Here is an 18,047-nt window from a genome sequence, read left to right as displayed (position 1 = left end):
AAAGGTGTTAAGCGAGGCTGTGTATTCTTTCCAGACCTGTACAATCTCTATGGTGAGATCATCATGAGAAAGGTGGAACATCTACCGGGAATATCCATTGGAGGCGTGAATTTAAACAATGTAAGATATGCTGATCATACAACTCTTATAGCAGATTCAATGGAAAAATTGTAAACATTTGTTTCCAAACTGGTTTTTGAAAGTGAAAGGAAAGGCTTACAAATTAACATCAACAAAACAGAGTGCACGGTTATCAGTAAAAACAAAACCGCTTTTTTATTATTATTATTCTTATTATTGTTATTTTTACCCTGAAAATATATAGATTATGAAATTATGAGCGTGGTTATTATACCAATATATCTGTTTCTACCATTATTCTTTGGGGTATTTTTACTAAAATCTTCATCTTCGTCATCATCATCTTCGTCATCATCATCTTCGTCATCATCATCGTCGTCATCATCGTCGTCATCATCGTCGTTATTATTATGATTATGACTAACTAACTTAACTCATTGAAATCTTAAACGTTTTCATTATTTGTTAGCTTATTATTATTATCACTTGACACACACACACACACACACACACACACACACACACACACACACACACACACACACACACACACACACAAACAAACAAAACACACACATACACACACTTATATATATACATTATACATTTATATTTATAATTTTTATTTAAATTAACATAGATATATTGTTAATAATTTTGTGTCGTGATGATATAGCACATTTTGAGATTTTTAAACTCAGTAGATTTTTTTGTGATATCTTCATCTTATTTATGGTTTTTGGCCTACATACATATATGTATATATATATATATATTTACATATACATATATTGTTTTTTTTTCAATTCTTCCGTATATGTGCGATTTGTGGTCTTTTTTTGTAACCTCTTCCGGTTTTTTAAATTAGATACTTTTTTTGGTATCATGTAAAAATAATAATAATAATAATAATAATAATAATAATAATAATAATAGAGGCAATAATTTAATAAAAGTTATTATAACATTAATAAAATGTAATAGATTTTTTATGATCTGAAAAATGTTTTGAAAAAATGTTCATTTTACTTCTTCCATTCATTCATGTATTTATTCGTTTGTTTCTTCATTCATTTTTTTCTCGTTCATTTATTCACTAATTTATTTGCTCACAATCTGTCATTCATTCATTTATCAATTTATTCATTCACTCACCCATTCATTCGTTCATTCATTTTTTCATTAATTTATTTGTTCACTCAATCATTCACTCCTCCCCTGATTCAATCATACGTTCGCGATTTTTTGATTGTTCTTGAAACAATTACCTCGTCTACTTTTTAAATGTGTTGAAATAACGCGCGATTTCATATAATGCTGCATTTTAGATATTGCGCTATATAAATACATGCTGGCTGATATGCTGATCGATTGGTTGGTTGGTTGGTTGGTTTGTAGGTTGGTTGATTGACTCAGAGACTGACTGACTGATTGGCTGATTCATTGCTCTGCAGATGGATGGATGGATGCAGTGAATGATTAATTGGTTGACTGATTTGTTAATTGATTGACTGATTGATCGATTGACAGATTGATTGATTTGTTAATTGATTGACTGATTGATCGATTGACTGATTGATTGATTTGTTAATTGATTGACTGATTGATCGATTGACTGATTGATTGATTTGTTAATTGATTGACTGATTGATTGATTTGTTAATTGATTGACTGATTGATTGATTGACTGATTGATTGATTTGTTAATTGATTGACTGATTGATCGATTGACTGATTAAGTGACTGAAAAACTTTTTTTTCTGTTTACCCTTTATCGCAGGGGTGGGCAAATTTTTTGCTGTGAGGGCCGCATTGTGAACTATTTTACCTTTGAAGGGCCGCATATGTACTTAAACAGCAAATTTTTTCAACCCGGGAACGAATTTTTTCAAGATCTGTGGCTCCTTTTTTAGTCATAATGTCTAGCTGGCGACCTTTTCTTGGCGAACAAGGTCTCACGGGCCGCATAAAATAGTTTCGCGAGCCGTAGTTTGCCCACCTCTGCTTTATAGTAACATTTTGAATCTAATCCAATCATGACGAATGCATAATAAATAAATTAATAAAATCGTGATTCAATTTTTATGGCATATTTCATTTATTAACTAATTAACGTTTTTAAATTTACGATCTAAAATTAATTAACTAATGTACATTCTAAAATGCAAGCTCAAATATTGTAGATCTTCATTGATGCAGTTATATAATTTTTTAATTATTATTATTACAAGTCAATTTGTAATAATAATAATTAAAAAAAAATTATGTTTCACATGAATCTGACGTAACTATGACACCAATACCAACGTCTTCTCTTAGTTAAGTGAGTATGTATTTAATCTTTTCATTCCATAGTACAGGCGTACTATTTGATAATACAATTTTTCTCGGTACACGAGTACTTTTACATTTTTTCAAATAGTACACATGCACTTGTCTGTACTGCGTGCGTACGTGCGGGTGAATGTAATAATTTTTTGATCAATTTCAGTCAATATTTTAATCGACACATACACACACACACATTCACGCACACACACACCACACCACACAAATGCACGCACACACAACACATTTATTCTTTTATTCATTTCTTCAATCTATCTATTGGCATTCATATCTTTTTCATCTTGTATTCATTCACGGAGCGTTTAGCGTTTTTACATTTATAAATTTTAATTTATATAATATAAAATTACTTTGTCATAATAATACAACGAAATGGCGTCACATAATTACTACAGAATGACGTCACAATAACACATATTGATGACGTTACATTCTAATTATAGTAAACTCTTTTGTTTACATTTTTTCAACTTTAATATGATAAACATCGCGACGATTTTTTGATTTTAGACGAAGGTTTCTCAGATTTGAGAAAAAAAATAACATGAAAATTCTCGAAAAATAGTTTTTTTAATTTATTTTCACAGAAAGTAATGAAAAATGATAATAATAATTATTATTAATAATTATTATTATTATTAATTATTATTATAATAAATCATTTATTATTCATTAACATAAACTAAATTCTTTTAACGATAACATGTAAAAAAAACATTCATTTTCAATAGATCTATCTTAATTTACATCATTATATATATATATATATATATATATATATATATATATATATTAAAATATATATATATATATATAGAGAGAGAGAGAGAGGAAGAAGCATATATAATCTATTTTACAACAAGTATATTAGCGATAGATAAAACATTTAAATAAGAAGAATTGGAAAAATTACATTCAAATGCACTCTCTCTTCTGCTATCTCTCTCCTAAACACACATTCAAGCATAGGTACATACCTACAACATATACACACACATACAAACATACCTACATATACATACACATACATACGCACAGTTATATGACGCACATCGAACACACACGGCATGTAAATATTTAGTTGGGTTGAGTTACACATATACGTATACCTGACATTTAATATAAATTAATAGACACTACAACTCAAAATAGATAGTAAAAAAGAGCTTGGCTGAAACTAGGCAGAAGAGGAAAAGATAGGAAACAATGATTTAGTAAAGGATTAATTATTTGGTCTAGTTAGTAACCAGTTGACAGCCGGAAGAACAAGAGCGAGGCAGAAGTCGAGAATGAATCAGAAATATAAACTAGTGATATTTAGATCAATAGGCATATTAGTAACATTCAACGTCAACTTATGTTTAATATGACCTGTTTAATTATAAATCTGAAAACCTACATGCATACACATAGATAGATGGATAGAGGGATAGATAGATAGATGGATGGATGAATGGATGGAGACAGAGAGACAGACAGACAGACAGACAGATAGATAGATAGATAGATAGATAGATAGATAGATAGATAGATAGATAGATAGATAGATAGATAGATGGATAGATAGTTAGGTAGATAGATAGATAGATAGATAGATAGATAGATAGATAGATAGATAGATAGATAGATAGATAGATAGATAGATAGATAGATCGATGGATGGATGGATGGATGGATAGATGGATGGATAGATAGATAGATAGATAGAAAGACAGATAGACAGACAGACAGACAGACAGACAGACAGATGGATAGATAGTACTTCTTCATTTCTTCAAACTTCAACATTATCGGTAATGATAATGATTAACAATTAATTTATTTACAAATAAAAAGACTATTTAATTAAAACAAATTAAAAAAAACAATGGATGTTATATTATATACAAGCAGGTACACACACACACAAACGCACACAAACACAAGTATACACACACACACCCACACAAACACAAGTATACACACACACACACACGCACACAAATGCAGGATTATCGTATAGATTTATCCATCAATAGATCTATAAACATGAATTCAGAAATTATTTATAATGAAGAGGCAGAAACATCTGAAAAAAAAGTAAAATAGAAAATAACAACAAAAATAATAATAATAACTATTTATTATTATTATTATTAGTATTAAAGTAATTCTATCTATCTCACAGATATTAGCAACAACATTAAGGACGAAATGGACGATACCAATGCAAAAAGTGAAGGGGTGTGCAAGTGAAAATCACGTTTTTTGTTACTGCTACTATCATTTAATGGTAAACGTGCGATACCAATAGAAAGCTAAGGAGTGTCCAAGTCAAAATCATGTGGGTTTTTTATTGTTGATGTTCGGCAAAATGCCGGCTATGGTACCAATATAATAGCTAAGATTTTTGCTATCTTATTGTTTGATGGAGTGAGGACGATACCAATAATGAAATTTAGGGGGTGTTCAAGTCCGAATCTACATGTTGGTTGCTACCACTCGATAGTGGATGACTGCTTGCCAGACTCGTTCTCAACTGATTTGCAGCTGATGAACATTCCTCAGATTGGGCTGTACCATGTTAAGTGATTGGTGTTGTTTTAATTGGTTGAATGGTTGAGTGATTGGTTGGTTGATTGATTAGATTGATTGATTAGTTGATTGACAGATTGTTGATTGATTGGATTAAGATATGTGAATCAATAAATAGAGACAAATAATAAAAAGAATGAAATTTCTCATGAATGACCCAATAATAACAGATGAATGGATGAATGAAAAAAAGAATGGATAAGTGAAGAATGAATGGGTGGACGGAGAAACGACAAAAGAATGAATGAATAAATGAATGAATGAATGAATGAATAAATGAATGAATGAATGAATGAATAAATGAATGAATGAATGAATAAATGAATGAATAAATGAATGAATGAATGAATGAATAAATGAATGAATGAATGAATGAATGAATAAATGAATGAATGAATGAATGAATGAATGAATGAATGAATGAATGAATGAATGAATGAATGAACGCTAATACTAACAATCAATGAACTTGATGTCTCCAGCAGTTTCTGAATCCTGTGACGATGAATGATTGAATGAATGGAAAAATGAATAGATGAACGAATGAATGAATGAATGAATAAATGAGCGAACAACAGTAGTATTATACAAGCACATCCCTAATTTTAATTCCGGACCCCCCTCCCCCCCTCTAAAAATCCTAATTCCTAATCCGTAACTGCCAACTAACTTACCATACTAGTATTGGCCACTGAACTTCTGATACTAGTCTGCTGGAAACTACTACCATCACCACCCGTGCCCACGTGAGCAGACGATGACGTCACGTCGTCCTGGTTCGATCTTATTGGTTGAACAATTGTCACGTGTGGTAAACATTTTTATCGAAAGAAAAAACCGACCAATCAAATTAGTTTTATATGGACTACAGTAAAAACGACAATATGGAGTTATATGAACTTGACATAGAATATAAAATTGAAATGAAAATAAATTCGGGAACTGAAAAAACAAATCTACTTCATGTGGCTGTCAACACCATCTTCAAAATCGTCATCGTCGTCTGCGTCAAACTTCTCGCCGACAGTCGACAGCGATGGAGAGATGGTGTTCCTCGACGTGGAGGAAGAAGACGACGGTGTCGATGACGTCATAAACTCTGGTGCTGGCGTTTTCAACGCTAGTGTCGCTGCTGCTTTCTTATTGGCCGCTTTTGACGGAAGTTGTTGTTGCTCTGTTTTGGAGGGTACTGTCATGAGTGAGCGAGCGAGTGAATGAGTGAGTGAGTGAGTGATTGTTTATAATTATCAGCATAAACGTTACTGCTATTATCATCACCTCTAACATCATCTCATCGTCATGACATTCAAAACCAACCTTGATTTTTCACACCACTACCACCGCTACTAGTACCACAACTAGCAGCTGCGGCGGCTGCAGTGGCTGTAGTAGCTGCCCCACTGCTGCTGCTGCCGGCAACCACACCTTCGATGTTCACGTAGATAGATTGCGAGGTTTGATCTTTATGCAAATTAGTGGTCACCTAGCAACAGTAATAATGACAATAATAATAATAATAATAATAATAATAATAATAATAATAATAATAATAATAATAATAATAATAATTGTCATCATCATCACCATCACCTGTCTAGCCCGATGTGGAAGGGTGGGGCCATTAAGTGCTTCGACCAATGAGACGGCTTCGTAGCCCGGCGGTACTCCATCCTGATTGGTCGACAGGGCCGATGACGTGTCACCCGAGCCTACGTCACGCTAATAAGTAATTGAAAACACTGTGATACACTTTCAACCAACCAATCAATCATTCAATCAATTATTACAGTCAACCAATAACCATCAGATGAACCTAGCTAACATACTTGCAGCCGGCTACCACCTCCTGCCCCTCTTCCTGATTGGCCAATGATGTTAACAGCAGCTGCAGTGGCCGTTGCTGCAGCTACACTGGCTGGCTTCTTCTTTTGAATAGCCCTTATTTGTAAGAGGGCGCGAAACTTGGCTCGACATATGGGGCAGTTGTTGGCCTGTAAGAATTATTTGGCACTTGTTGGAGAAAATCCACAAACCAGTCAGTCGATGAATCAACCAACCAGCCAGCCAACAAATCAATAAACAAATTATGATAGTTACCCAAACAACAAATCAACCATTCAATCAACCAACCAAACAACCATTCATCCATCCAACAAACCGACCTGGTATCTAAGATTATCAGCACAGACATTACAAAGACATAGATGCCTGCATGGTAGGATGACCGTATCTCTTGGCTCACACATGCATATGATGCATTCAGATCCATTATCGTCTATGTCTTCGTCCGGCTGTTAGTTACGTGATTGATTGATTGAATGATTGAACGAATGAGTGATGAGTGAGTGATTGGTTGATTGGCAATGATGAAAAGTTAAGCGATTGTTTGATTGCTATGACCGTTTGACAAATTAATTGATTTGATTTATCGATTGATTTATCGATTAATTGATTGATTAATGACAAGTGGTTGATTTGTTGTGATTGGTTGATTGACAACAATGCTGATTGGTTCTTTTAGACTGATTAACCAATCATTTAAGTCCACTTATCTACAATTGAATGTGAATGAAATTTGATAGACCAACCAATGAGAACAACACAAATTAAAACAAGGAAATTTCGCAAATAAATAACAAATTAAGCGCTACAAAAAATGACCTTGGCCGATTCAGTGTTTTTGTTTTCGATGCCATAGATTTCCTGTAGAAGATAACAAAGACCGTTCATCATCTGCTTCTGTTTTAATGGCCTCAAAATGTAACTGCCATCAACTATCTTGTCCACTACAGCATATAATATATGCGAGTGACCAACGTGCTCTAATTGGGTCATATGTTAATGAGCAATAAGTAGGTCAAATGTTTAATTGAAATAACCAATCAATCAATCAATCAATCAGTCAATCAACCAATCAATAAATCAATCAATCAATAAATCAATCAATCAATCAATCAATCAATCAATCAATCATTCAATCAATCAATCAATGTCAGTCAGTAGATCAAACATAGTAGGTAGAATGTGAGAATGACCAATAATTAAGTCAGTTATAATGTATGTGTAATAATACTACCACTCTACTAGTTCTACCATTACAACTACTACTACTACTACAACTACTATTACAACTACTACTACTACAACTACCACTGCTACAACTACTACTACAACTACTGCTACTGCTAGTAGTAGTAGTAGTAGTAGTAACTACAAATGATAATAAAAATAAGCATAATTTCAACTGACCCTCGTCTTCGGCATCGCACTGTATGACAATGGGTATGGTTTCTTTTACTGGGTCATATTGCCACTGGAACAACAACAATAACAATAGTGATTATCATAAAAACAACAACAACAATAATAATAATAATAATTATAAGAGCAGCAACAACAATAACAATGATGATCGAAGTTATACCAGTACAGAGCCAGCCATAAACCAGGTGAGAGCAAAAAATTACAGCGGCATCGTAAGGACAAACCTGCGAGTCAGGAAACTTGCTCGGGTCGACGATGTGGGTTGACTGGCTGAAAACCTGATTGGACCCCCTCTTATAATGGAAAGTTTCTGAATTCATATCGGGATCTCTGGGCTTGTATCTAAGTGAAAAAGTCATCAAAACACTTCAGAACTAAGGTTAAATATACTATAGTTCAATTCTTGAATAAGCTATGCAGGTTAAATATACTATAGGTTAAATATACTATAGTTCAATTCCTGAATAAACTAAACAGGTTAAATATACTATAGGTTAAATATACTATAGTTCAATTCCTAAAAAAAACTAAGCAAGTTAAATATACTAAATGGTAAATATATTATAGTTCAATTCCTGTTAAAATTCAAATGTACCAATTTATAAAATGAATAAATTTTTCCAGTTTGAGACTAACACAACTTGCTTGTCTACAAAGTCCTCAGTGGCGAAGTAGTAGATGGTAATGGCGCACTTGACGTCAGAGTCAAAAGTGAATTCAATATTATACAAGGTTTGTGTTGTCGTTTGTTGTTGTTGTAGTTGCGGTGACGTAACTGTCGATGAAGACGTGATGATGTCAGGTGCAGCTATGCTAATGAAAGTCGATGTTTGGTTGTTGTAGTTGCTTGCCATTGAAGATACTAGCACCACTGGAGCCACTGCTGAAGACGACGACGTTGTTGTTTTTGTCGGTGATGATGATGATGTTGTTGTTTTTGTTGACGGCGGTGATGACGATGATGTTGTCATTGTTGTCAGTGTCAGGGGAGCAGCAGGTTGTGATGTTGCGATGTTGTTTGCGACGGCACAGCTGCCAATCAGTGATTCATCTATAACTCTGTAAATGAAAAAATGTAATCAAATTCATGATTACAATGATGATTTCAATGACCTCATATAGTAGTTTTATAAAATCATCGTAAAAGTAATTGCATATAACAAGACTAGAGGTATTTTAGAAGAGTTTTCAGAAAAGTACTTATGTAAAATAATTTTTAAAATACTTTTAAACAGTAATCTTAAAAGTTCTTGTAAATATATGAACTAAAATAACTTTATAAAAGCATTTTATAAAAGTGACTTTATAATGTAATTTAAGGATATTTTCAAGTAGTAATGAGCGAACAGTAGACTTTAGTATACTAAAATACCAGCACCAAGTTATGAGTATTTTTGAAAAATATTTTATAAAAATAATTTTAAAAATATTATACAAAAAACAATTTTAAAAGGTATTTCTTTTATAAAAGTAATTTAATTTTGAAAAAAAAATTTTTTTTATTGCCTGACAAACTTGAGAGAATCTTTCCTAATGTTGATTAGGCTTTTCAACGTTTTTATCGGTTCGTTCGTTTGTGGAGCTGTGAATGAGTACTGCCAAGTTAGTGAAAGACAATAAAATCAATAATAATTAAATAATAATTACTTTTATAATAAAATGAATAATTTTTGAAAGGCAGTCCATTCTTTGAATAGATAGCTTCTTATACTTTATAGAATGAATAAACATTAATTACATTTTAACTACACTACATTCAAGCAGACCTCATTATTCAATCTAAAATTAAAGAATTACAACTACACTACACAGACAATCAAAGAGGGGAGCATGAAAGAAACAAAAAAGGAAAATAATATAGAAGAGTAAGATTTTGCCTGAAAAGTTATGTTATTTTTGTCCTTTATTTTTTTATTTAATTTACTGAATTAATATAATAATTAAATCAACTAAACCAATAGTTAATACTTGTGGTTTTGTTAATTTAATTATTATAAAATAAAACTGACAGAAAATAATTTGTTAGCAAGGAAATTCAAATCTTCATTTTCTCCAAACAGGAAGGCGTCTGGACGCATGGCATCAAACTTTTCCCCACCCATGTAAAAATGGCTGCCAAAATAGTTTCCTGATCAGCAGTTGATAAAATTAGTGAAAAATTGTATTTGAATAAGAAAAAGTTGCACATTTTTTTACAAATTAATTTTAGATAATTTTAACAGTTTTTAAAGTTTATTTTTATTAAATCGAGAAAATTATTTTTGTTACCAGTTTTTGGTGGATATTTGTAGATGTTACTACTGGTCTGATCCGACTCCGGAGATCCGTTACTGCGGCGACTTTGAATTAAGCCCATCTTTTTATTTAAATATTTTAAAATAAACTAATTAAAATAGATTAAATTAAACCAAAAATTATATGTCCGTATATTTATCCAATTGTTTCGCCTATTTATTATTATTTTGTTCAGATACGAGTTTAGTCAGTAATGTATAAAATAATACAGATAATGGAAAACCAATTTTAATATTTTTTAAATGATTTTTGCTTTTTCTTGTTTTTATTACATAAAAAATACAATTATAATATTAAATTTTGTGTAATTTATTAAAGTATTAAAGAGTTTTTTGAATAAGATACTAATATAAATTACCATTGTATCCATTAGCAACCTTATTAAACAGTATCAACTGTTTATTGAACCTTCAAATGCTATGTATGCATGCATGTAGTACAGATTAAATTGTAAAATAATCAAAAATTGGATTAAATTTACTTTTTCTTATATTTAATAATTAAGAATAAATTAACAAAATGTCGAAAAGAAGGTTAGGAAGGTTGGCAAAGATGACGGAAGATCAGAAAATTCTTTACTTGGAGAAGCAGAGGTTGGCTGAGGAGGAAATGAGACGAGATAAAGAGGAATTATTGGCTCAATATTTGAAAGTTTCAGTTTTTTCATCCATATTTCTCAAATTAATTAATCAAATTGATTAGTAATTGAATTAATTGTTTCAGAATTAAATAAGATGATTGATGTGATAGTATTAATTAAAAGTGTGGTTCTAAAGTTAAGACACCTGGTTCTGCCGTTGTAGTGTGACCGTTTTAAATTGGGGATTAAAATGATTAAGATTAAACTGATTAAGGTGTGATTATTTGGCAATTATTTCATTCATGATTGGTTTGTTTGTAAGTGTAAGTAGAGGAATGTATCAATCTATAGTATAGATTGATACATTCCTCTGCTATACATTACATAGAAGTGCATGTGTTCGTAGATTTGAGTATCATAACATACGTACTATTTAAAGTTCAACGCTATTTTAGACACATATTTTAGATAAATTTGAAACAAATTATTTATTTATTTCTTCATAAAAATAATTTTAACCATTAATAAAATTGCAACAATAAACCACCAACTAAAATCTCAGAACAAAATGGCAAAAGAGGAAAAAATGAGCCAAGAAAATTGGTACAAGTTAAATCAACAATGGCGTGAAATTCTACGAGGAACAAAGAGTAAAGAACTGAAAAAGGAAATTGAAATCTTAAGCCAGGTTTTTGAAAGGGCGGTTGACATTAAGAGCAGTGCTTTGCAGACTGTCCTCAAGGATTTGGCCGAAGCTGAAGAGCAATTTCTAATGGCGAAACGAAGTCATATGCACAATGTGGATAAGTTGCTTGGTTAGGTGTTTTGTATGTTTGTATGTGTGTGCGTGGCGTGTGTATGTGTGTACGTGTGTGTGTGGGTGCTTGTGTGTGTGTGTGTGTGTGTGTGTGTGTGTGTGTGTGTGTGGTGTGTGTGTGTGTGTGTGTGTGTGTTACACTTATCTGTATGTTACGCGTTTTTCATAACTTCGCAATGTACATAAACAGAAAATGATAATTTGATTAAACATCTAATTATTCGAAAATTCAAAGAGGAAATAAAATAAAATAACATATGTTAATTCATTTATTATAAATTATGTAATATAAAAAATAATAAGTATGAATAATCATTGAAACCACCGGAAAAGACTTCCAGAGAAGGCACATGAACCAGATGGACACGGATTACAAGGACCAGGTGGAGTCCTTGAAACAAGAGTTTGAGTCAGAAAAAGCACTCCTAACCGAACAACATAGGCAAAAAGTAATGAATGAATGAATGATTGAATGATGAATGAATGAACGAACGAACGAATGAATGAATGAATGAACGAACGAATGAATTACTTTTCCAGGTGATAAGATTAGAAGGGTTGATATTTGCAATGGAGGATAACTTTTTTGAGAAAGAAGAGGAAGAGAAAGCTGAATTTCAAAGCAACATGGATGAACTAAAAAATAGGGTTCGTTGATTGGCTGGTCAGCTGATTGGCTAGTTTGTTGGTTGATTGGCTGGTTTGGGCTGGTTGGTTGGTTGGCTGGTTTAGGCTGGTTGGTTGGTTGATTGGTTACTTTATATAGTTGCATACTGTGCACATGCACAGCACAGTATGAAATTTCATCCAAAACTTAACGAAAATTGTTTTTATTATCGAAATTGAGGTCATGAGACACGCTGCATCGTTATCTTCATAGCCACCAATACCGCAAAATTTTACAAAGACACACTCACACAGAGAAAGAGAGAGAGAAAGAGAAGAGAGAAAAGAAAAGAGAGAGAGACAAACAAACAAACAAACAAACAAACAAACAAAACAGAACTTGGAAGACATCCACTCGTTGAGATTGAGGCAGGAGCTTCTACTGGAAAGCCTCTGGAATAAGTTCCTAGCGGCCTGCAAGTACTACCATGACGCTACTGAGGACCGGAAGAAAAGTTTCGATGAATTGAAGGAAAAGGATGACAAAAATGCTGGCGAGATGGAAGCGCAGGCCAAAAAAATTGAAAATCTACAGGTTAAGAACTGGTTTTGTTTTTTTTGTATGCATGTTTGTATGTATATTTGCTTGTTTGTATGTATGTATGTATGTTTGTTTGTTTGTATGTTTGTTTGTTTGTCGGTTAATGTATGTGTTTGTTTATATGTGTTTCTCTGGTTTTGATTTATTTTTTAGTTACTACGTTATTGTATGTTTCTTTTTTTCATTTTTTGAGCTTGTTTTTTTGTGTTTATTTGTTTGTGATTTAGTTCTTTATTCGAACGCATTTTTGGGTTTGTGTTAGTTCGACGACGGACGACGACGATGATGATGATAAACAAAGAAGAAGATGATGACGACAACGACGATGATGATGACGACGACGACGATGATTGTTTACGATGGCGCCAACAACAACGACAACACAACAGCTGGAGATAAGTAAGGAGAAGATCAAGTCACAGACGAACATTCGAATATGGAGGAGTAAGAACAAAGAACTCAAACAGGCTCGTTCTGCCATCATCATCATCATTATCATCCCCACCATCATCATCATCATCATCATCATCATCATCATCGTTACCAACACCATGATCATATTTATCACCATCATCATCATCATCATCATTATCATCATCATACTTACCACCGTCGTTGTCCCCAGCACCACCATCATCATAATCATCACCGTCAAAATTTTTTCCGCGAAAAAAAAACCTAAACAGGAAAAGGAAATGTTGGCGAGTAGTCTGTACTGCCTGAAGAAGGCACTGGTCGAGACACAGATGATCGAGAAGGACAGGTTGGCCAAGTTGGTGGTAGTGGTCAGCGAAGTCCAGAAGAGGATGAAGAGGACTATAGAACAGGTAGGTGGCTGAATGGGTGGGTGGGTAGGTGGGTGTCATCGTCATCATCGTCGTCGTCGTCATCGTTGTTGTCGTAATCATCATCATTAGTATTATCCCGCCATCACGGTCTGTGAACTTTTACCTCACACAAAAACCCACCCCCCCTGCCAAACGAAAGGGTGAACATCTTTTGAAGGCCGCCGAAAGGTGCAGGAGGTTGGAGAGTGAGGGTGAGAAAATTCTTCCCTTCTACCAATCGACCCTGGACGATTCTGACCTGAATAGAATTGAAGAGATCATGAAGGAAGAGGCAGAAGAGAGATTGACGAAAGTGAGTGGTTTGATAGATAGATGATGGTGCTGATGATGACGAGATAGATGATGTGTGTTTGTGTGTGTGTGTGCGTGTGTGTGTACGTGTGTGTGTGTGTGTGTCTGTATCATGATTGTTTGAGATATAACATAACTTTGCTCATAACTTTGCCCATCTTTCATTAGTCAGAATGTTTGACAATTACACACACGCACACGTACGCACACACGCACACAGCTGATGCACTCCTACACAAACCTCGACAACTTCTGGAAGCGTTTCAACAAAGTAGCAGTTGAAAAGTCAGCGCTAGAAAAAGAAATCGGCCATTTGACGGAAATTAACCAAGCCCTTAAAAGGCACATAAAATGCGAAATAAAGGAACATTTTTCCACCCCTGACCTCAAACAGCTGATGAAAAACATGGAGGGTGGAGGTCAAGAGGGTAAAGAAAAATCTGTGGACTGTGGGCTACCAGAGTTGAAAATAGTTGCTAAGACAATTGAAGATACGTGAGTAGTTTGTGTGTGTGTGGGGGGGGGGGTTTGTGTTGCAGCGTTCAAATTTATGATCTTTTTGGTAATAATAAATCCCTTTCAATGTTTCATCCAACAACAACAATAATAATAATAATAATAATAATATGATTGCTATATATAATTTAAATAGGAAATAGATTATTCTGACATTTTGTAAACGATAAAAAAAATCATCAGTTAATAAACCCCAAAACAGAAACGTAAGAAATCAGAACAACAACAACATCAACAACAACATCAACAACAACAACAACCACAACATCATCAACAACAACAACCACAACATCAACAACAATTTCGGCAATTCCTACTTGTATAGACCAAACAACATCAACTACAATAAAAGCAACAACAACAACATCAAAAATAATAATAACAACAACAACAACATCAACAACAATAATAACAGTAACAATAATAACAACAACAATAATAACAATAATAATAGCAGAAGATGCCACCTCAGAAAACAGCAATCGAAAAACTCCCTTGTCTATCAGCAGTGTTCATTCTCGCCCAAAAAAATTATGCACTAATATTTATAATTAATAATAATTATACTATATTTATTATTAATAACAATTGTAATTATTAATAATATATTTAATAATAATAATTATTATTATCATTATTATTATCGCTATTTTATTATTGAAAATTATCTTTATTATTGAAATTGTAAATTTATTCCTTCCATGTTAATTGCATTGGATTGCGTCCTCTTATGGTTCATCTAGTGAGAACATACTTTTAATTGTAATTATAAAGTTAAAATAACAAAACTTATAATGTAAATTATATATATAGATAGATAAAATAAATGTAAATTATATAGATATTCTACAATTCTCGCCATACATTTTGAATGGGCACAAAGAGAAATAGAATCAGCATTAAATTAAGTTCATTCAACCCGTGTTCATATCACGGTAAATTGCGTAAGATGACGATACTACGGGATTTATTAAACTTCTATGAAAAGGGTCAGACCAAATAAAATTAATTAATGATGGTTTAAAATATTTAAAAAAACCTAGCGGGGAAATTTCAAATGAATTTATTATAATATTTGAACTATTCAACTCGTCTATCAAATTGTTATTAAGATTTGAAAGTATTTTGATGCTTTATATTCCTTAGATTTAGAGAAGTTAGATTCGTGGCAAACTGTTAATTCCAGTATTTCGATAATAATATATAATATATAATAATAAAATATAATAATAATATACGTAGATAAGTTTATTAGCCAACTATGCCAAACAAACATTTTATTTCGTCTGCTTCAATTAACATCCGTTCAGAAACATTAATCATGAAAAGTTTACGTTATTAAATTTAGATACTTATTAAATTATAAATAAATCTATTAATTAATTGATTAAACAATTAATTAGTTAGACGATGATGATGATTGATGATGAAAAAGATGATGATGATGATGAAGACGATGATGATAGTGAGAGGCAGAGGAGTTAGATTAGGCATTTCTTTTCAGTACTCTAATTGCTGATGGAGTGATTTATATTTATGGTTATAGTTACTATGGTAAATAAAACATCATTATCTTCATCATCATCATCATCATCATGGCCAACATCACCACCACCACCATCATCATCATCATGACCACCATCATCATCATCATCATGACCAACACCATCATCATCATCATAATCATCATCATCCTGACCACCATCATCATTATCATACTTCTGTTCTGCGTGATGATGACTGGAAGACAGATGGCAGCCTCCAATAGAATGATTGCCCCAAGAATTATGGCCGTCAGGCGGTTAATCTGTTTCCGGTACTCTGGTGATGATGATGATTATGATGGTGATGATGATTGTGGTGATTTTAATGATGATGATGGTTGTGATGGTGATGATGATTATGATGGTTGTGATGGTTATACTGGTTGTGACTATGATGTTAATGGTTATGATGATGATGAAACCTTTGTTGATCATTTTCGTCATCATCGCCATCATTGTCATCATCATCATCATTATCATCATCACCATCACCGTCATCATCGTCATCATTATCATCATCACCGTCATCATCATCACTGTCATCGTCATCATTATCATCATCGTCATCATTATCGCAACCTAGTAGAATTTGATCGAAGCACTCGTATGAGCCGGCAGTATCCCTGCACGACAGGTTTAAAGGCTTGCATAGGTCGTCGTGCAAGTCGCACTCTATTATGTCTACATGAATGAGTGAGTGAAGGAGTGAGTGAATGAGTGAGTGTGTGAGTGTGTGAGTGAGTGAGTGAGTGAGCAAGTGAGTGACTGAGTGAAAGTGTATGAGTGAGTGTGAATGAGTAAGTGAGTGAGTGAGTGAGTGAGTGTGTGAGTGAGAATGAAAAAAATGAGTTAATAAGACCATTGATAAGTTAAGAAATGAAAGAACCATCTAAAAAACAAATATTGGAATGAACGAAAGAACGAATAAAAGAACGAATAAACTAGCGGATGGACAAATAAGGATATGAATAAATTATGAATAAAGTATGCTAATTACTAGTACAGGCGCCATCGTTACTATAATAATAGCCTGGCTGGCATTTGCACTCAGTTGCAGACAAATGGATGAGTCTCGTCGTCTCGCACATTCCAGCGCAGTCACCAGATTTCTTCTGGCAATCTTTCATGAATAAATTATGCTAATGATGAATTATAATTATTATTAATGTTATTATCATGTATTAATTATGTTAATTATGAATAACGATTATTATTAATTATTATGAATGAATGAATGAATAAATAAGTGAGTGAATGAATGAATGAAACAATTAAAGAATTACCGACAGAACAAACTATAGAACGACCAAACAAAAGAAAGAATTAGTAAATAAATATGACCAGACAGAATGGATGGATAAATAAATAAATGAATGAACGAATGAATGAACGAATGAACAAATGAAAGAACGAACGAACGAATGAATGAACAAATGAAAGAACGAACGAACGAATGAACGAATGAATGAATGAATGAATGAATGAATGAATGAATGAATGAATGAATGAATGAATGAATGAATGAATGAATGAATGAATGAATGAATGAATGAACGAACAAACGAACAAACGAACGAACGAATGAATAAATGGATGAATGGAAGAACAAAAACACACCTCTCTCATCACAATGCTGGCCAGTCCATCCAGTTTTGCATGGGCTTACGCTGCAAACATCCTG

The 18,047-nt window shown here is 32.9% G+C and overlaps 2 protein-coding genes across 2 annotated transcripts; one reads left to right on the top strand and one right to left on the bottom strand.

The window, feature by feature from the left end:
• Positions 1-6,483: 6,483 nt before the first annotated feature.
• HELRODRAFT_74475 (hypothetical protein) lies at positions 6,484-10,624 on the bottom strand (the record flags this gene model as incomplete). Its single annotated transcript, XM_009014654.1, has 11 exons — positions 6,484-6,723; positions 6,885-6,995; positions 7,167-7,295; positions 7,666-7,826; positions 8,254-8,317; positions 8,493-8,610; positions 8,905-9,043; positions 9,616-9,631; positions 9,780-9,863; positions 10,278-10,396; positions 10,537-10,624. The coding sequence occupies 11 exons, from the start codon at positions 10,622-10,624 to the stop codon at positions 6,484-6,486; spliced, it is 1,269 nt and encodes a 422-aa protein (XP_009012902.1).
• A 458-nt stretch (positions 10,625-11,082) lies between these two features.
• HELRODRAFT_74056 (hypothetical protein) lies at positions 11,083-14,805 on the top strand (the record flags this gene model as incomplete). Its single annotated transcript, XM_009014653.1, has 8 exons — positions 11,083-11,214; positions 11,706-11,958; positions 12,294-12,409; positions 12,501-12,608; positions 12,964-13,172; positions 13,793-13,994; positions 14,155-14,307; positions 14,527-14,805. The coding sequence occupies 8 exons, from the start codon at positions 11,083-11,085 to the stop codon at positions 14,803-14,805; spliced, it is 1,452 nt and encodes a 483-aa protein (XP_009012901.1).
• Between the last annotated feature and the right edge of the window lie 3,242 nt (positions 14,806-18,047).

Source organism: Helobdella robusta (assembly GCF_000326865.2).
Source record: "Helobdella robusta unplaced genomic scaffold HELROscaffold_14, whole genome shotgun sequence".
In the NCBI taxonomy this organism is placed as follows: domain Eukaryota; kingdom Metazoa; phylum Annelida; class Clitellata; order Rhynchobdellida; family Glossiphoniidae; genus Helobdella; species Helobdella robusta.
The sequence above is the reverse complement of the archived record's forward strand: the minus strand, read 5'-3'. Positions and strand labels throughout refer to the sequence as shown.